Source organism: Leguminivora glycinivorella, chromosome 7, assembly GCF_023078275.1.
Source record: "Leguminivora glycinivorella isolate SPB_JAAS2020 chromosome 7, LegGlyc_1.1, whole genome shotgun sequence".
Taxonomy (NCBI): Eukaryota; Metazoa; Arthropoda; class Insecta; order Lepidoptera; family Tortricidae; genus Leguminivora; species Leguminivora glycinivorella.
The window spans coordinates 21,729,529-21,751,216 of record NC_062977.1 but is presented as its reverse complement, the minus strand read 5'-3'; the positions used below and the strand labels follow the sequence as shown (position 1 = coordinate 21,751,216).

At 38.7% G+C, this 21,688-nt stretch overlaps 1 protein-coding gene across 1 annotated transcript in view; it reads left to right on the top strand.

Moving 5' to 3' along the window:
• LOC125228079 (hemocytin-like) overlaps positions 1-21,688 on the top strand; it is a 119,724-nt gene that overhangs the window by 87,301 nt on the left and 10,735 nt on the right. Inside the window, 7 exon segments of the mRNA XM_048132529.1 lie at positions 649-956; positions 3,337-3,478; positions 3,729-3,944; positions 13,078-13,175; positions 13,587-13,790; positions 14,104-14,223; positions 15,393-15,551. Of these exon segments, the coding sequence (XP_047988486.1) occupies positions 649-956; positions 3,337-3,478; positions 3,729-3,944; positions 13,078-13,175; positions 13,587-13,790; positions 14,104-14,223; positions 15,393-15,551 (1,247 nt within the window).

Genomic DNA, 21,688 nt, shown 5'->3' with positions numbered 1-21,688 from the left:
ACCCGGACGTTTACTCTCCCTAGATCTCAAATTACATTTAGAAGCTGGATCACCCTGGCCTAATACGAAGTATAAAAAAGAGAGATAGGCTACACTTGAAAGTACGTAAATATCCTGAGGATCTCGATTTACTATACAAATACAAAAAATATAGGAATACGTGTAATAACATCCTGAAGCGACTCAAAACAATCCATGACAAACAAGACTTAAGTAGAAACAAACATAATCCTAAAGCTATATGGAATTCAGTTAAAAAGATTTGCTTTCTAAAAAAAGACCCTAAGCCTCCTAATGAATTATTACAAACTCACAGCACTAATCAAGATTCTATTAATCATGTTAATACCTTTTTTGCGGAAATAGGAGCAAATCTAGCACAAAAGTCTCTATCACAATTAAACTTAACTGAAAAAGATCTAGCATCTAGATTATTGAAAGAGACTGGTTGTAGTAGTCGCCTTAAGTCAATGAGTCTACTTTCTACTGACATACAAGAGGTCTCACATTGCATTGACCGCCTAAAATATCAATGTGCTACTGGATGTGATGGGATTTCTACATACTTTCTCAAAAGAACCAAGGAAATTATTATATGCCCACTAACTCACATTCTTAACTTAAGTTTAACATCGGGAATATTTCCAGATGCTTTTAAGCAGGCAGTAATATCACCTATACATAAGGACGGGAACAGAGACGATGTTAATAACTATCGACCAATCTCGATTCTACCAGCGCTTTCTAAGCTCCTGGAGAGGCTTATGAACACTCGCCTGGTGAAATATCTCGAAAGTAATAATATCCTCTCACCTAACCAATATGGGTTCCGCAAAGGTAGGTCAACGGAGGACGCGGTGAACTCAATAACCAGTATGATTGCTAGACATCTAGATAACAAAAAGAAGTGCACCGCAGTCTTCCTTGACCTCGCCAAGGCCTTCGACACCGTCTCTGTTCCCATTCTACTTGCTAAGATGGAATGTCTTGGTATAAGAGGTCTGCCTCTTAAACTTTTTAAAAGCTATCTCACATATCGTAAACAATGTGTGCGCATAGGAGATACCATCAGCCAGCTGTCTCCAATGTATTATGGTGTTCCGCAAGGGAGCATACTCGGGCCAACCCTTTTCTTAATCTACATCAACAATTTATGTGATCTAAACATCCCAAATGCCCAAATTACAACCTTTGCCGATGATACTGCGATCCTGTTTGTTGGAGACAGCTGGTTGGAGGTTCAATCTCTTGTGGAATCTGGATTAAAAACTGTCGTAAACTGGCTCAGTAAAAATCTCCTCACACTAAATATTTCTAAAACTAAATACATTAACTTTTCTGTCACTAGTTTCAATCAGCCGAAATTTCCTTTCACACTTAAAGTACATAGATGCACTACTGGTGATCTGCAGGGTGATGCAGCCAATTCTTATAATTGTGACTGTGAATGTCTAGAAAATGTTGATCAAACTAAATATTTAGGAGTTATAGTTGACAGCAATCTTTCTTGGTCCAAACATATTCGTTACATATCGAACCGTATTCGTAAGCTAATTTTCATTTTCAAAAAAATTAGGCGTGTCTCTGACCCACACTTTCTTAGAACGGTCTACATTGCATTAACGCAATCACTGCTTACTTATTGTATACCGGTCTGGGGAGGTGCTGCCAAAACGCACTTGCTTCCACTAGAACGTGTTCAAAGAGCGATCCTGAAAGTCATGTTCTTTAAACCCATTACTTTTTGCACTAAAACACTTTACTCCATAGCTCGAGTTCTAACAGTTCGTCAACTGTATATTGAAAGAGTGTGCCTTAGACAACACAGATATGCCTCTAATATAAGTGCACGTCGCGCAGGTGGACGTAGAAAATATAAAGTATTTGACTCAGTGGCACATAATACAGTTTTTTATCGCCGTCAATTTAACTTTCTGGCTCCATTTATTTATAACAAAGTCAACGAACGTTTAGACATTTACAATAATAATAAACACTATTTGATAAAAAGTATTCGCAACTGGACTTTGACCCTTAATTACTCAGAAACTGAAAAACTCCTAGAAATTGTTAGGTGATTGTTAAAATTTGTGCGAGCGTAAGCAATTTAAATAGGTCAAAATATTTAATTAAGGTAAATAAGCAAGAAGTTAATATACCAGGTAAAATCTAATAATAAACATACAATATAGTAAGTATAAACATAAAGAATTATCTGTTGATTTCAGAGACAGGAAGCCATCTTTTTCAAGTACAGTACTTCAAAATTCATAATACCACTTATTAAACTTTTTTTTTTTTTTTTTTTTTTTTTTTTTACTACAGCCTATAATAAATATATTCTGGAACAGTTCCTCATTCCACTTCACACTCGCGTTCTTCTACATAAACCACTACCACACGTAGGTATACACACACACGCACACACACACACACACACACACACACACACACACACACACACGCACACACACACACACACACACACACACACACACACACACACACACACACACACACACACACACACACACACACACACACACACACACACACACACACACACACACACACACACACACACACATACACATTGGTAATTATTCTTATTCCTAAAGTTAATAGTAGGTAATTTAATTCAATGTAGTGTTAGAAGTATAGGTATATACTTAATACTGATAAAAACAAAAGTCTATTATGTTTAATTTACTCGTTAATTACTATATCATGTAATTGTCCATATATCTTCCTGCAGCTGTTTTGATATTTGTTGAATATTCATAGTATATACTCGTAAAATTCGAAGCGATGTCCTAATAATATGATTTATATGATACTTTAGTAAGCGATTCGAACATGTTTAGAAACAATCAACCTTTGTAACATTGATAATAATAGCGGTGGTTTATTCCCTGACCCCTATATGACAGGTTAACCTAGTTTAGGGCTCAGGACACTATTCCAAGGCTATTTTACATTAACTCCATTATTCATATGTACTTTAAGCGATAACATACATCTCATGTAAATGTAATAAGCTGACACTTTTATACCTAAATAAAGCATTTTTCATTTTTCATTTTCATTTCATTTTCATAGTTACCCGTATTTACCATTACCATGGTGTGGTACCTATGAAAAAAATTACTTTGCTGAAATTTATGTTTTAATTACTTCCTTTCATCAAATTTATGATTTTTATCATTTTTTATTTTACTAAAAATAGTGAAAAATTGTTATGTTTTTTCTAAACATCAACGCTATATTAGTTCTAGTTTCATTTCATACCATAGATAAGGTGTATTTTTATTTAAATTTTTTTAACATTATTTCCAGTACAAAAACCGCAAAAATTGTGTGAAGAACCTAATTAGTTCTAGCTTCATTTCATACCATGGAATGTGGATACGGCCAAATATTTCTAAAAAACCGCAAAAATTGAAGACGACGCCCAACGGATGCAAGGAGTTCGCCTGCGGTATGTGCTCTTATAGACCACTATACATTATATAATGTGACTAACGCTTTACTATGCGACACATGTTTAATTCACGTATCTGAATACATGCCTATATGTAATATGTACGTAGCTCACAGTCGATGTTGATTCGTTTTTTTATCTGACACAAAGTGCGCAAAACATCCGACTACAATTAATTTCTCAAGACAATGCGATACTTTTTTTTTTTTCAGATGAATATTAAGAATGTTTTTTTTAATGTTTTTAGAATGTAAACCAGTCAGCGAATGCGAGCACATCCCAACGGACAGCGAGGTCGAGATTATGCCGGGCATGCAGCGCATCATAGACAATAGCGGCTGTTGTCCGAAAGCACAACTACTCTGTCGTCCGGACACCTGCCCTGATCCTATAACGTGTCCGCTCCATCACACGCGTCGCGTCGTTAATAACACGGGCGCCTGCTGTCCGGATTATAAATGCGGTAAGATACACAACTGACAGTAATAGACAATTCTGGCTGTTGTCCGAAAGCACAACTAATCTGTCGTCCGCACACCTGCCCTGATCCTATATCGTGTCCGCCTCATCACACGTCTCGCGTCGTTAATAACACGGGCGCCTGCTGTCCGGATTATAAATGCGGTAAGAAACACAACTAACAGCGAGATCATAGACAATTCTGGCTGTTGTCCGAAAGCACAACTACTCTGTCGTCCGGACACCTGCCCTGATCCTATATCGTGTCCGCCTCATCACACGTCTCGCGTCGTTAATAACACGCGTGCCTGCTGTCCGGATTATAAATGCGGTAAGAAACACAACTAACAGCGAGATCATAGACAATTCTGGCTGTTGTCCGAAAGCACAACTACTCTGTCGTCCGGACACCTGCCCTGATCCTATATCGTGTCCGCCTCATCACACGTCTCGCGTCGTTAATAACACGCGTGCCTGCTGTCCGGATTATAAATGCGGTAAGAAACACAACTAACAGCGAGATCATAGACAATTCTGGCTGTTGTCCGAAAGCACAACTACTCTGTCGTCCGGACACCTGCCCTGATCCTATATCGTGTCCGCCTCATCACACGTCTCGCGTCGTTAATAACACGCGTGCCTGCTGTCCGGATTATAAATGCGGTAAGAAACACAACTAACAGCGAGATCATAGACAATTCTGGCTGTTGTCCGAAAGCACAACTACTCTGTCGTCCGGACACCTGCCCTGATCCTATATCGTGTCCGCCTCATCACACGTCTCGCGTCGTTAATAACACGGGTGCCTGCCGTCCGGATTATAAATGCGGTAAGAGACACAACCGACAGCGCATCATAGACAGTTTTGGTTGTTGTCCTGAAACACAGCTACTCTCTCGTCCGGACACGTGTCCTGGTCCAATAACATGTCCGTCTTATTACACGCGTCGCGTCGTTAATAACTCGGGTGCCTGCCGTCCGGATTATAAATGCGGTAAGAGACACAACCGACAGCGCATCATAGACAGTTTTGGTTCGTGTGCGAAAGCAAGACTACGAGTATTCTGTCGTCCGGACATATCCTATAACATGTCCACCTCGTCACACGCGTCGGGATCAAAACGGGTGTCTGCTGTCCGGATTATAAATGCGGTAAGAGACATAACTGACAGTAAGATCATAGACAATTCTGGTTGTTGTCTGAAAGCACAACTACTCTTAACTTAAGAGCGTTATAACATTTCGGCGTCGGGCGAAATTAGGTATTTTACCCGCCGCGCGAGCCCAATATGCCGACCCTTTCTAGCACGTCTTATCACTCGCTCGCACTACAATAATGGACAAAACAATCTTGATCCTTTCTATGGAATTTTGATAACAACCACAATCTACTATCTCGATATAAACTTTTGGTCTCTAATAAACATTATTTTGTACGAAAATACGAGAATATAGCGCGAAATAATATCAATTATGTTATAATTTATTTAAAAAATTAAAGTAATAATTATAAAAGTAGACCCCATCCCAAATATTTGCTTTTGTTATATGATAAGTATTAGAGTAAAGTATATATTAATATGATGATAAAATAAGACAAATACAATTCTAATTACTTCAAGGTGGTGCTCAGGGTCTGATGATGGAGCCAGATGGTGGTCAACTGGTCACCAATACTAATGAACAATATGACTATACAACTGCGTGGTTTACATGTCATTCTAGCATTTTCACTTTCACATTTCAAGTGCATATACCACGAGTATAGGTTTTCGGGTGTGCTGATTTAAAAATTAATGACCGATTTGGAATCTGACATTGATGACTGTCACTTTGACACAAAAGTCGTCATGGGTGTCGTAAAATAGGTTTTAGGGGGTGCTGATTCCAAAATTAATGACCAATGTGGAATCTGACATTGCTGACTGTCACTTTGACGCAAAAGTCGTCATGGGTGTCGTCAAATAGGTTTGCGGGGTGCTGATTCCAAAATTAATGAACAATGTGGAATCTGACATTGCTGACTGTCACTTTGATACAAAAGTCGTCATGGGTGTCGTAAAATTGGTTTTAGGGGGTGCTGATTCCAAAATTAATGACCAATGTGGAATCTAACATTGCTGACTGCCACTTTGACACAAAAGTCATCATGGGTGTCGTAAAATAGGTTTTAGGGGTGCTGATTCCAAAAATAATGACCAATGTGGAATCTAACATTGCTGACTGTCACTTTGACACAAAAGTCGTCATGGGTGTCGTCAAATAGGTTTCCGGAGGTGCTGATTTGAAAATTAATGACCGATTTGGAATCTTGACATTGCTGACTGTCACTTTGACACAAAAGTCGTCATGGGTGTCGTCAAAAAGGTTTCCGGGGGTGCTGATTCCAAAATTAACGACTATTTTGGAATCTCACAGTGCTAATTGTCATTTTGACACAAAAGGAATCATGGGTGTAGTCAAATAGTTTTTAGGGGGTACTGATTCCAAAATTAATGAAATGATTTAAAAAGTAATGACCGATTTGGAACCTGACATTGCACAGTACCCCTGGAAACCTATTTGATGACACCCATAACGACTTTTATGTCAAAGTGACAGTCAGCAATGTCAGATTCCAAATTGATCATATTGAGATCAGTACCCATGAAAACCTATTTGAAGACACCCATGATCACTTTTGTGTCAAAGTGACAGTCAACAGTGTCAGATTCCAAATTGGTCATTAGTTTTCAAACACCTCCGGATACCTATTTGACGACACCCATGACGACTTTTGTGTCAAAGTGACAGTCAGCAATGTCAGATTCCAAATTGGTCACTAATTTTGGAATCAGCACCCCCTAAAACCTATTTTACGACACCCATGACGACTTTTGTGTCAAAGTGACAGTCAGCAATGTCAGATTGAACATTGGTCATTAATTTTGGAATCAGCACCCCCTAAAACCTATTTTACGACACCCATGACGACTTTTTGTGTCAGAGTGACAGTCAGCAATGTCAGATTGAACATTGGTCATTAATTATGGAATCAGCACCCCCTAAAACCTATTTTATGACACCCATGACGACTTTTGTGATAAAGTGACAGTCAGCAATGTCAGATTCCACATTGGTCATTAATTTTGGAATCAGCACCCCCTAAAACCTATTTTACGACACCCATGACGACTTTTGTGTCAAAGTGACAGTCAGCAATGTCAGATTCCAAATTGGTCATTAATTTTGGAATCAGCACCCCCTAAAACCTATTTTACGACACCCATGACGACTTTTGTGTCAGAGTGACAGTCAGCAATGTCAGATTGAACATTGGTCATTAATTTTGGAATCAGCACCTCCTAAAACCTATTTTACGACACCCATGACGACTTTTGTGTCAAAGTGACAGTCAGCAATGTCAGATTCCACATTGGTCATTAATTTTGGAATCAGCACCCCCTAAAACCTATTTTACGACACCCATGACGACTTTTGTGTCAAAGTGACAGTCAGCAATGTCAGATTCCAAATTGGTCATTCATTTTGTAATCAGCACCCCCTAAAACCTATTTTACGACACCCATGACGACTTTTGTGTCAGACATTACAAGTAATCTGACACCCAGTAGCGTCAGATTACAAAGTAAAATCAAGTAATCGTGTAATCCGGAATCGATTACGATTTCCCCATCTCTGGGTTTAGTTATATGGTTCATTGGTACTGGTGACCACCATCTGGCTCCATCATCAGACCCTGAGTACCACCTCTTGTCAAAGGTCTTGTTGAAACGAACCCAACGAGCCTAAACACGAAGTCGTTTACTTACATGGTTCACTGGTACTGGTGACCACCTTCTGGCTCCATCATCAGATCCCGAGTACCATCTTGATGTGTCTTATCATCTTGACCGTATTGTAATTTTCACATTTTTATCATCACAATGTTGTAATACTTTAACATTCAAACATAACAAAGTATTACAAAAGCAAATATTTACGGATCTAGGATCAAATTCGTTGGTCGCTGTTTACACACACACAATGCGAGGATAGCCCGTGTATAAACAAGGCGTCCGACCCACACAACGATAAATATTCTCGACGTTTGCGATGAAAACTCGGAGACCAAAGCGACATACGTCTTACCTCCTCGAGCTCCGGCGCGGCACTGAAATCGCAGGCGTCCGTCGCCGGTAAAATAGCGACAGGAAGGCTAGTTTTCAAAAAATTGGCAAAAAATCATGATAAAATATTATAACGACAAATGGATAACAGCAGTTTAAGCACATTGTGCAGATTATTTATATACTAAAATAACTTCGATAACATGTAGATTTTCGGAGAAATGATCACTTGTTTCGATGTATTTTCAAGACAAAATTGAGTTCGTTTTACTTTCAATTTCTCAATTTCAAAGGATTAAATGATAAATATTGTTTAATGGGCCTAAAGTACAAGACATTAGGAATTTAAATTTACCGCATTTATGAGAGTGAGCTTATCAAATTGTACATAATAAGAGCTCCGAAATCTGTGCTTCGCGCGGTTTTTCCTAAACGAGCATCAGAAAAAAAATCATTACTAATTGAAAACGCTTTTTCATCCATATGTTTTTTAATGAACTGACAGTTAATTAGATTTTCTAACTGAAACAAGTACTTTAACTGTCTTTTAGTATGAGTAAAGTGTACAATTTTGCCGATAAATATTGTACATTTTACAATATATCGCCTTTTTTTGTCATAGCGCTCTTAATATTGTCTTCGGTTACCGCGATAGTTACTCATGAAATAAAACTATGGAAACGGATTAAATCGCGTATAATGAATTTAAAATACATCCCGACGTTTCGAACTCTTTACAGCGTTCGTGTTCAACGGGTGACTGAGGAAAAAATTAAAATGTGCAAAAGCTACCCACTTACAAGTAGTGTTGAGTTCCTCACTCGTGAGGCACCTCATTTGTACCACTCATATTGTTAATTTGTCGCAGTACTTCACACGGCAAAAATGTATTGCATCACACTTCAACTCACCGCACCTCATTTTACTCGCTTGTGACAGTCGCAACGCAAACACCTCACGCCTCACAAAGCATTCACGCACTTCAAATGTCACAAAAACGTCAAAACTCATCATCCACACGCGCGCCTCGCGGCCCTCAAATACTCGCTCGCAACACAAACACCTCATTCCTCACAGATCATGCACATACTTCAAATGTCACAAAACGTCAAAAACTCATCATCCATGCGCGCGCCTCGCGGCAGACGCGGCCCTCAAACTCCGTCGCGAGAGTCGACACCTCAAATGAAGTCATCAACCACACGTTCAGTTACCGAACTACAGACCTTATGGCCGGGACAAAAGGTCCAGCGATAAAATAAAATGTATCGTTTGACTCGTTTGTACCGGAAATCGCTTTGTACCGGAAAGACAGAAGAGGCACTGTGACAACAACACTTCAAAAATCCTTTCAAAGTGAAACAGATAGTTACGTTTACCATAAGAGGGAGTAAGACAGACACACGCGGGCTTCAAATTTGCCTCACCAAAAATACGTTACACATGACTCGAAAGAAAACAATCTTATGCGCCGCTAGTTTTCATACATTTTACGCCTTTTTGATCCCAGCATAGTTAACTTGCTCGCAAAAATCGCGCGAAAAATCAGACGATTTCGCGTGAACCACATCTTTTGTCTCTGTCGCATTTGTGAAGTCATGAATAAATGCTGCTGAGATGCAAAATGTTGTTTTTCGCGGCAGGTCTTCATTTTTGAATTTTTTGATAGCTATTATTGTGCTAACACATTGACCAGTATAACGTGATCTACCGCAGCAATAGAGTTTGTATGGCTGTTGTTATGTGTAATCAGGGAGCTCTGTTAGACTGGACAGTGAAATGATAACTTTGAAGCGTTTTGAATATTCGGAATACCAAGTATGTATACCAACACAGAGGGCCAACCACTGAGAAGATGCGTTTACGAAGCTTGCTTAAAAACAATTACAAGATTACTGACCGAAATATAATATAAATTATTTGAAGCATGGTAGTTTAATTAAGTATTTTTTCTACTCCCGTACTGTTATTCGTGAGTTACAAGGTCGTGCATAGAACTTAAAAACCCTACATAAAAGATGTCAGGACAAGTCTATCTAGTCTATACCCTGAAAACATTTAGTAGCAGTCGCACGATATAGCTGTTTTACAGTTCAGTAAATACATTGCTACCAACTTAACAAACCAATTCGCAGAGTCGAGACTCCTTCGTTTTCTGCTGCGTTCATTGGCGACGCGTCGAATCGCATTCAAATGTATAGAACTCGATTCAACTCGGCTCGATTCGTCTTAGTGGCCAGGCTTCAAAGAACCATACCATAGACAGTTTTATTTTCATGTTTGCACTCAAACTGCATATTCAAAATGGTAGGCGGTCCACCTAGATAACTAAGATGACTGAAAGTAGGTATTTGTTGAATTTATAATTTTCTTTCAAAATAAGTGCTTGGTCGTAGAAAAAGTATTGTATGCAACGGTGTTTAACTGAGTCAAAAAATGCTCGTGGCGTCTTTATTAACAATTTTCGGCTTCGCCTCAAATTGTTACCCACGCCACTCACCTTTTTTGACCTCTTTTAACCACCAGTTGCATAAAATACTATAATCAGTAATAGAAAGAATAATTCATTTCTTAATTCAATAGAATGATAAATAAATCCGAAACGAAACGTAATTCACAGGCGGTTGACGTTGACAGTAATGACAGTTTACAGAAGAAAAGTTAGTTTGTACGTTTGCATTAGCAATATTTGCATAAAGTTTAGTTTTGTCCTACAGTGATAATACTAATAAATGAGCCAAAATGTAATAATGGTGTCAACTTTTACACAATCAAAAATATACCTGTGATTCTGCCTTAGTGTCATTTGTGTGCAAAAAAATAGTGAAAAGACTTTGGACGTCGTGAATGTTGATGGTGCTTTTAATTACTATCATATTGCTTTTAAAACACATGGAGTGGTAAGTTTGTTATTTTTATGTAAAAGTGGTACTAAGTATAAAACAATACGAACTTTAGTTTGTTTTAAAACATGCAGTTTTATGGTAACTATGCTAATCAAAGTATGTTGTTATTAAGCTGTTAATAATATGAAACCACTGTAATTTCTAGTAGTAATTTAAATGGAACAAACTGTAAATAATATTATTCAATGGCAAAATTAGACCCAGTTCCATAAAAACATCAAATTAAGTTTATATGCAGGTCTCTATGACAGTCCTTGAAATATTTTTTAATTTTATCTATTTTCTCTTGTTAAATGTTCAAGTACTCATTATGACTAATGAAATTTAGTATGTATAAAGGATATTTACCTAGTACACAACTACACATACTAGTTTTTGTAGCCGATGGATTTTGTCAAACAGCCGATGCTAGAAATTATATATATATATACAGATCAGTACCTCACCTCATTTGAAGTAAGACATTGTAACACCTCATTTTTGGAAATGAGGTACTCATACAAACTCATTTGAAATTGATGTCCTACCCATCACTACTTACAAGAAATATTAATGAACCATGACCACAAATAATATAGATTTCTAAGGCAGGTTCACACACTATTAATAAAGCCAGTTATACAATATTCAAAAAATAAAAGGCAAAGGCAAAGGTCTGCAGTCTCTGAACATGTCATGGATAAAGTCAATCATGCTATAAAGTTTGACAAGCCTCTGGTTCTCGCTAAGGAGAAGAGATATATACCCAGAATGTTGCGAGAGGCCATTGAGATCAAGAAATATCCAAACTTTAATAGAGAGGATGGCTTTACTTTACCACCGGCTTGGGATCCAGTAGTACATCTGATAATGGAACAAGCACGACGAAGGCTGTGAGGCATTTGTGTTGTATGGTGTTGGACATTTGCAGTTTGTTTCTTTGTCAATTTTGTGTAGATTAATTGGTTAATTATTTTTTAACAGAGTAATGGTAAATTTTTTGAATATTGTATAACTGGCTTTATTAATAGTGTGTGAACCTGCCTTAGAAATCTATATTATTTGTGGTCATGGTTCGTTAATATTTCTTGTAAGTGGGTAGCTTTTGCACATTTTAATTTTTTCCTCAGTCACCCGTTGACCACGAACGCTGTAAAGAGTTCGAAACGTCGGGATGTATTTTAAATTCATTATACGCGATTTAATCCGTTTCCATAGTTTTACTCTTAACTTATTACACCGTGTTTCCGGTATCACTCAAAACCTCAGACACCCCAACTGATTTTTATTTTTTTAAACGTATGTAGAGTATTCATCTTTTAATCTGATGATTATTATTTTTTTAAATTGAATTTTTCATTTTCTGTACAGCTCTATTCGACTTTTAACTCCACACTCAATAAAATAATTGATAGCTACCATCATAAACCTTAAAACTCTTTATTTGTGTACGTTACTGCAACGACATAAGGTTTACCAATAGACAGCTATGTCACTGTAAAACACTTTAAAGCTTTGTCACAGTAAACTTCAAATTGGACAGGTGACGCAGTAAGCAAATTTAAACCCAACATGCAAAATGACAAGGTTGTAATTAGGTACGAGTTCAATTTGTTATGACTTATGATAAACATTAAAATTATACTGACAAACAACGTCAAACTCGTAGCGGAAAAAATAATCGTCCACGTAACCAGCCATTATTAATACCCCTAAATACTGAAAAAGGTATACAACCTCTAGCAATGTGATATGCACAATATTGTATTACGAATTCGTAGAATGGGCACGTAAAAAATAACTAATAATACGAGTACAACTTAAAACAAAAAATATTACCCCCATCAAGATATAGCTCAATCGATTCTACTCTCGATTCTGAACAAACGGTTTTCAGGTTTTTAGTGTTAAGTGAAACACGGTGTATAAGTGTCCTGCTCCTATATCGTGTCCGCCTCATCACACGTTTTGCGTCGTTAATAACACGAGTGCCTGCCGACCGTGTTATACTCGTAAGTGCGGTAAGAGACCAATTGACAGTGAAATCATGACGTGTGTGCTATCATTGATAATTCTGGCTGTTACAGAACATTACCGAAAAAAGGTAACATTTTAATGTATTTGTTGTTGTTTTTTTTTACAGAACTACCTGCCGATAAATGCCTGGTGACTTTAGAATGGGAGGCAGCTTCTAAAGGCGGTGAAAAGGCTCGCTCCACACCACAAACCATGCTGAAAGATGTAAGTGCTATTTATTCTAAGAGGTTTCACCAATAAAAAAAAAAGGAATATGAATCCTTTAATCTAAATTTAACTCCTAAGAAAACGTCTGGTTTTACTATAAATTATTATGTACATAATAGGCGAGAGCCTGGCAACCTCAATGTCACTGCAATGTCACAATTTGAATTTCTTTCAACCCCTTTTTGCCAAGAGTGGCACTGAAACTTAGTAGTTCATGTGCTCTGCCCTTCCCTTTATGGGATATAGGCGTGATTATATATGTATGTATGTGTGTAATTATGTACATAAATGTTAACACAAGATCCCTGATGACAGATTATATTGCCTAAGTAAGTAGTTAACAATGTACGAAAGAAAATCTTTCTTCCGATCTTACCTGAATCATTACTGACCTCAACGTTCTTCCAGCTGGACTCGGCGTGGCTGGACGGGCCGTGCCGCTCGTGCCGCTGCGAGCCCTCCCCCCCCGGCCCCACCCCTCGCTGCGCCGTCACCGACTGCCCCCCGCTCGGCGCCGGGGACCAGTTCGTACTGGAACCCAGACCTGTGCCTTTCGCGTGCTGCCCCGTGTCCGCTCAAGTGGCGTGTCGGGCCGGCGACACCGTGTACAGAGTAAGTGAGAGTATCTCAGAGGATATAGTAAAGAATGACAGAGACAACTACCCTCCCCCCTGAGCCCCCTGCAGTGCGCCGGTGACCAATTCGTGCAAACGTAGAATTGGAACACGGGATCTCATGATTAGTACTCGACTGTTCAGTCCCGCTAGGCCTGTCCCCAGTTCGCGATCTAACTGAACTGAACTGGCTCCTTAGCCAAAAACTTCACTCTCAACCTTTCCAAGTAAACTGCGAATCGACTGTTAGTTGTTAATCAAAATCGTTATAATTTTGTAACATTCAGCATTACATGTTTATTTTTGTACAGGTGGGTGAAAACTGGACTAACCCTCACGACGTATGCGAATCTTATCAGTGCGTACAAATAGAGGACGGCAAATTAGAGAAGGTCACAACGGTGCAGACCTGCCCTACGGACTGCGAACCGGTAAGACTTGACTAATCCTGGTCATGGCACCAATACAAATATTCAACGTTCACAAACTAAAGTTGATAAAACTACAAGACCATTTTAATGACATTCGATCACAATCACACTGTGAGAGAGTACTTTCTACTGTTAATATGGAACTGTAATTTTTCTCCTTTTTGCTAAAAGTATTTTTTTATTTACATATTTACCCCCTTATTCATAAACATACTCTAAAGTATCAAGCCGATAAAGTTCGTTTGTCCCTTTCTATTACACCAAAACGTCGGAAAGGGACAAACGAACTTTATTTGCTTGATAACTTAAGTGTACGTTTATGAATAAGGGGGTAAGTAATAAGTATACAGAGTGGGGCCTGTAACAAAGGCGAAGAATTGAACTGTAGGCTATTCTCCTTATACTGATCAACATTTTTTCAGTGACTTTTAAAAATTATGAAGTTTTTAAATTTTTTATTTTTCAATTTCATACAAAATAAATATTAGCTTCAATGTACGCCATTATTGTTGTCATTGACGTTGTCTGTCACACTTTAGACTTAACAGAATTCGCAATACATTACCTCTTAGAAAAAACTTTCAAGGGTGATAAAAATCAAAATACGAGTTATTTTTAAAAGTCGCCGAACAAATGTTGATCAGTATAAGGAGAATAGCCTAGAGTTCAATTCTTCGCCTTTGTTACAGGCCCCACTCTGTATACTTAAAGAAGGTAAACAAATAATTTGTACATTTTCGGGTAGTTGCAACATTTGTCGGTTAACCAACCAAATACAAAACTTGTCACTGAGCGACCTGTCTTTTACCTTCTTATTTGGTCGATTAATGTTTTAATTTACTCTCAAGTGGCCAGTATGTTAAGGGTAAATTTTGTTTACATTTATTTAAATATCTTAAGACACAGACTATAATCCTGGTCACGGCACCAATACAAATATTCAACGCTCACAAACTAGAGCCATTAGACAGCTTCAACTGTTATGTGTACAGTACAAACATTTGTGTCATGTGTGAGATATTACTGAGATGAAGCTCAACTGCATTAGTAATACAATGTCTAATTGAGCGAGAGTTTGAGGAAATAATCGTACAAAACAACTACTTTTATTAAGCTTTTGAATAAATTTTTGCAATACAACATTTTTTAACCAACATTGTCTCTCCCAGGGTTGGAAGTACTTCCCCGCTGAACCCTCGAGCGGGCAGTGTTGCGGCAAATGTAAGCCAGTGGCTTGCGTGTGTACTGGCGTTGAAAGACCCATTGGTACAACTTGGCAGTCTCCGGACTTGTGTACGAACTATACTTGTGTGCTGGCTGATGGCAATGTAAGTATCACCTAACTACACCATATGTATAAGTAATCTAAGATGTTAACCTTCAACAGACAGTGTTGTGGCTAGTGTTAGCCAGCGGTCTGTGTGTGTACTGGTGTGGAGGGGCCCATTGGTACAACTTGGGACTCTCCAGACTTGCGTACGAACAATACCTGTGTGTTGGCTGATGGCAAGTAAATCCTCAAATATATATGAGGCTTTGATATTTTAGGAGCACGTCAAAAGCGTTTGGAAGCAGTCGTATAGATTGTCCCGAAGAGTAAAGATTCAGTAGGCGACTCACTGCAACTTAAAGGTTTTGTAGGTCGAAATGTGTTTCTGATTTAAATACAAGTTTTCTTGGTATCTGAATAGCTGTTTTACCGTTAAAGATCCTTTATTCCATTAAGAATAGGCGAGATGACTAAAAAAAAACTAATTAGTCCGTCAGTAAACGAAAAAAGACGACGGTACAGTGCGTTGAAGTTTCGCGTGACATCACGCCTAGGTACAGTTTTTACTTAGAAGTGACGTCACAAGCCCCCACTCCGGAACTTTGATGCTCTATATTTTTGTATTTTTTCATTAATTAGAAAAAGCGAAAAATATGTGTTTAGTATTTTTGGACGATCTAACTGACGAACTAAACAGAATGTCATTTTTTTATCCCTATTGCAAATTCACATTCTCCGCACCTGGTTGGTGAATCGTAGGATCAAAGCTCCAGTCCTCACGATACAGGCTAATATATACCTAGTGTGAGGGCTACTGTTTGTCCTAAGAAGCTCTTGTATATTTCTATAGTTTATTTTTCTATTATTGCTCAGGTTTTATGTAATGTAGATTTGGAAAATAAATGAATTGTTTATTTGTTTCTTATCATGCAGAAATGTCTGCGAGCGATATTACATATTTTTAAATTAAAGGAAAAATTCACACCTCCGGCAGGACTCGAACCTGCGACCTTTGGCCTTGCCGGGGCCATCACGCTATCTGTTAAGATCTATTCTTACGGGTAGATGTTTGCTATAATGCCACCCTAAGGCGGTTGAGAATTGAGGGAATGCATGAATAAATTCGCACACATCCAGCAGGCCTCCGCGGCGCAGTTGGTAGCGTGATGGCCCCGGCAAGGCCAAAGGTCGCAGGTTCGAGTCCTGCCGGAGGTGTGAATTTTTCCATTTTTCCTTTAATTTAAAAAATATGAATTGTTTATATTATGAGAATATCTAAGAATTCTAGTTCAACGCACAGTGCTTAATTAATTTATTCCAGTAGTGACACTAGTGACAGTGACAGCAGTTGAATACGTTCCAATACACTCAAAGAAACAACTTTAATGTTACCAGCTCAATAAGTTAGTATAAATATGTTGTCAAAGAAAACTACTAAGAGTACAACCAGTGACCAAAAGATGGCGACACCAGTATCGTGCCATAAATGTAAATCGAAAACTGATATAAAAGGCACAATATTATGTATTGATTGTAAAAAACGTTACGATTTTGACTGTGCAGGTGGCTCGCCTAGGTTACCCGAAGCTCAGGCTGCGTTAGATGGCGTTAATTTGCAAATTACCAGTCTTATTTTTTTGTGGAGTCGTACAGGCATTTATATACTTTCAATTATGCTTCGCGAACATTTAATATTAAAATTGACGTATTACAACATACATTCAACTTCTCATTGTAACGTTAATCCCCTTAATGTAGATAAATTTACTATTTTACACTATTTTTAAGTACCACTCACACATACAAACAGTGTTTTTGTATTCCTTCTAGACGATAATTTCACGCGGCGACAGCTTGTTTAAATAGCCTTGCGGTAAATACGTGTTATCGCATGATTTGCATGGAAGTACTGGGTTCGAATCCAGGACTTTTTCTCTTTTTTTTTTTTTAATACTACGTCGGTGGCAAACAAGCATACGGTCCGCCTGATGGAAAGCGATCACCGTAACCTATGGACGCCTGCAACTCAAAGAGTGTCGCATGCGCGTTGCCGCCCCATTAGAAACTTGTACACTCCCCTTTGCTGTGTGTGCACAGCAAAAAGGAGTGTACAAGTTCAAAGGAGGGTTTGGGTTGCCGACGACTCAAAGGAATTAGACGGAACAAATTAGTTCCGTAAGTCCTCCCGTCGTCAGCACCCCGCACCCTCGTTGAGCTCTGGCAGCCTTACTCACCGGCAGGAACACAACACTATGAGACACTATTTTTTGTTTTATTATTATACATAAATGTATATGTACTCGTACAGTAGTTACTGAGCGTTTTCCACAAAAAAGATTAAAAACCTATTCTCTTACATGGTAATAATTTTTGGGTTCGTCGAACTCAGAATTTCTAACATAATTATCCTAATCTGATATTTTAAAAAATTCCAAAAAGTATAGATAAATTTTAGTTTCTAAAGTACGATTCTAATGATTTTTTTGGAGGAGTAATTTCGAGAATATATTATATTTAGCGAGGGTATTAAAAGTTGTGTTTTATATCTCAACTTAATAATTAGAAAATCAAAATGACAATAAAAAAATCAATATGTTCTCTAAGATAAAATTGATACCTTCGGCTCTCCATTCTTGCTCGGTCAATAAAATAAATTAATAGTTTAAAAAACACTATAAAACACGCTTTTATAAATGCACGTAAAAGCCAAAAATAAATTATGGATCGTTCAAGTTGTCTCTATTTGTGAGCTGAAGTTTAAAAACTATGTGCTTTTAATTATAATATTTGATTGTAAAAGCGTGGGGCGCTGGAACAGGAAAGACTTTTTGTATAACTTGCTGATAAATCAAATAATGCTATATTACGGGAAGGAGGTTACACAGATTGACGCGCTAACTGGAGTTGCAGCATGACTAGTAGGTTCTACATTAAACAGTCAAATCAATTAAAAGTCAGTGTTCAAAGTAGGTACCAGTTTGTCGAACTCAGACAAAATATGCGCTACTAGCGAGGAGAGTCGACAGTCACCGACACTTAGAACGCCGCTTTTTTCCGGTAATCAAAGTACAAAAGGGGAAAGTGTCTACAGTGACAGGATGCAGAGTTCTTGTTCGTGGACGAGATATCTTTGGTTCTCTTTGGTAACCCTTAGGCGGCATATGTAAACGTTATGTTCTTATGCAACTTCATTCGCCAGGAAGTTCGGATTAGTATTTGTTTACAAGAAAGTCTTTCCTGTTCCAGCGCCCCACGCTTTTACAATCAAATATTATAATTAAAAGCACATAGTTTTTAAACTTCAGCTCACAAATAGAGACAACTTGAACGATCCATAATTTATTTTTGGCTTTTACGTGCATTTATAAAAGCGTGTTTTATAGTGTTTTTTAAACTATTAATTTATTTTATACTTTTTAGTCATTAATAATGAAATACTTTTAACATTTATACATTTCAAGTAGGCGGATTTTACATGCCATTTGTGGCTTAACGTGTACTTATTGCTCATTGCTACTTAATAATAACTAGCGGCTACCTTCTTATTACGGTATTATCATAAAAATGTTTATACCTAGCAAGTTATCCGTAAAAGATAGACAGTATAGACATGTGCCATCGCGGACTTTTTGAAGACATTAGAGAGACATACTTTCGCCATACATTGTTTTGAAGCTCTCAGCTAGTGGGATTTTGTTTGACTCGATTAGAAAATATTGTCACATTTAAACTAATTCAAACAAAATTTAAGTATTTCTTTTTTCCGAGCCCCCATTTGTTTGCTCTTAAAGGTCACAAGAAAACGCTAACCCAACTTATCTTAAATACTACGTTGATCTTTCTTTCATGCGGGGGCTTCGCCCCCAAACCCCTTTGTTTGCTCTTAAAGGTCACAAGAAAACGCTAACCCAACTTATTCTAAATACTACGTTGATCTTTCTTTCATGCGGGGGCTTCGCCCCCGAGCCCCCTTTTCTTTACTCTTAAGGATCACAAGAAAACCTTAACCCAACTTATTTTAAATACAACGTTGATCTTTCTTTTATGCGGGGGCTTCGCCCCCGAGCCCCCTTTGTTTGGTCTTAAAGGTCACAAGAAAACGCTAACCCAACTTATTCTAAATACTACGTTGATCTTTCTTTCATGCGGGGGCTTCGCCCCCGAGCCCCCTTTTCTTTACTCTTAAGGATCACAAGAAAACCTTAACCCAACTTATTTTAAATACAACGTTGATCTTTCTTTTATGCGGGGGCTTCGCCCCCGAGCCCCCTTTGTTTGCTCTGAAAGGTCACAAGAAAACGCTAACCCAAATTATTTTAAATACTACGTTAATCTTTCTTTTATGCGGGGGCTTCGCCCCCGAGCCCCTTTGTTTGCTCTTAAAGGTCACAAGAAAACGCTAACCCAACTTATTCTAAATACTACGTTGATCTTTCTTTCATGCGGGGGGCTTCGCCCCCTGAGCTCCCCTTTCTTAGCTCTTAAAGGTCACAAGAAAACGCTAACCCAACTTATTCTAAATACTACGTTGATCTTTCTTTCATGCGGGGGGCTTCGCCCCCCGAGCCCCCCTTTTCTTTACTCTTAAGGATCACAAGAAAACGCTAACCCAACTTATTCTAAATACTACGTTGATCTTTCTTTCATGCGGGGGGCTTCGCCCCCCTAGCCCCCCTTTTCTATACTCTTAAGGATCACAAGAAAACCTTAACCCAACTTATTTTAAATACAACGTTGATCTTTCTTTAATGCGGGGGCTTCGCCCCCGAGCCCCCTTTGTTTGCTCTGAAAGGTCACAAGAAAACGCTAACCCAAATTATTTTAAATACTACGTTAATCTTTCTTTTATGCGGGGGGCTTCGCCCCCCGAGCCCCCCTTTCTTAGCTCTTAAAGGTCACAAGAAAACGCTAACCCAACTTATTCTAAATACTACGTTGATCTTTCTTTCATGCGGGGGCTTCGCCCCCTAGCCCCCTTTTCTATACTCTTAAGGATCACAAGAAAACCTTAACCCAACTTATTTTAAATACAACGTTGATCTTTCTTTAATGCGGGGGCTTCGCCCCCCGAGCCCCCCTTTGTTTGCTCTGAAAGGTCACAAGAAAACGCTAACCCAAATTATTTTAAATACTACGTTAATCTTTCTTTTATGCGGGGGGCTTCGCCCCCCGAGCCCCCCTTTGTTTGCTCTTAAAGGTCACAAGAAAACGCTAACCTAACTTATCTTAAATACTACGTTGATCTTTCTTTCATGCGGGGGGCTTCGCCCCCCGAGCCCCCCTACGTTTGCTCTGAAAGGTCACAAGAAAACGCTAACCCAACTTATTTTAAATACTACGTTAATCTTTCTTTTATGCGGGGGCTTCGCCCCCGAGCCCCCTTTTCGTTACTCTTAAGGGTAACAAGAAAACCCTAACCCAACTTATTTTAAATACAACGTTTATCTTTATTTTATGCGGGGGTTTCACCCCCGAGCCCCCCTTTGTTTCCTCTTAAAGGTATCAAGAAAACCCTAACCCAACTTATTTTAAATACTACGTTAATATTTCTTTTATGCGGGGGGCTTCGCCCCCCGAGGCCCCTTTGTTTGCTCTTAAAGGTCACAAGAAAACGCTAACCCAACTTATTCTAAATACTACGTTGATCTTTCTTTCAGGCGGGAGGCTTAGCCCCCCGAGCCCCCCTTTTCTTTACTCTTAAGGATCACAAGAAAACCTTAACCCAACTTATTTTAAATACAACGTTGATCTTTCTTTTATGCGGGGGCTTCGCCCCCCGAGCCCCCTTTGTTTGCTCTGAAAGGTCACAAGAAAACGCTAACCCAAATTATTTTAAATACTACGTTAATCTTTCTTTTATGCGGGGGGCTTCGCCCCCCGAGCCCCCCTTTGTTTGCTCTTAAAGGTCACAAGAAAACGTTAACCCAACTTATTCTAAATACTACGTTGATCTTTCTTTCATGCGGGGGGCTTCGCCCACCGAGCCCCCCTTTTCTTTACTCTTAAGGATCACAAGAAAACCTTAACCCAACTTATTTTAAATACAACGTTGATCTTTCTTTTATACGGGGGGCTTCGCCCCCCGAGCCCCCCTTTGTTTGCTCTGAAAGGTCACAAGAAAACGCAAACCCAACTTATTTTAAATACTACGTTAATCTTTCTTTTATGCGGGGGGCTTCGCCCCCCGAGTCCCCC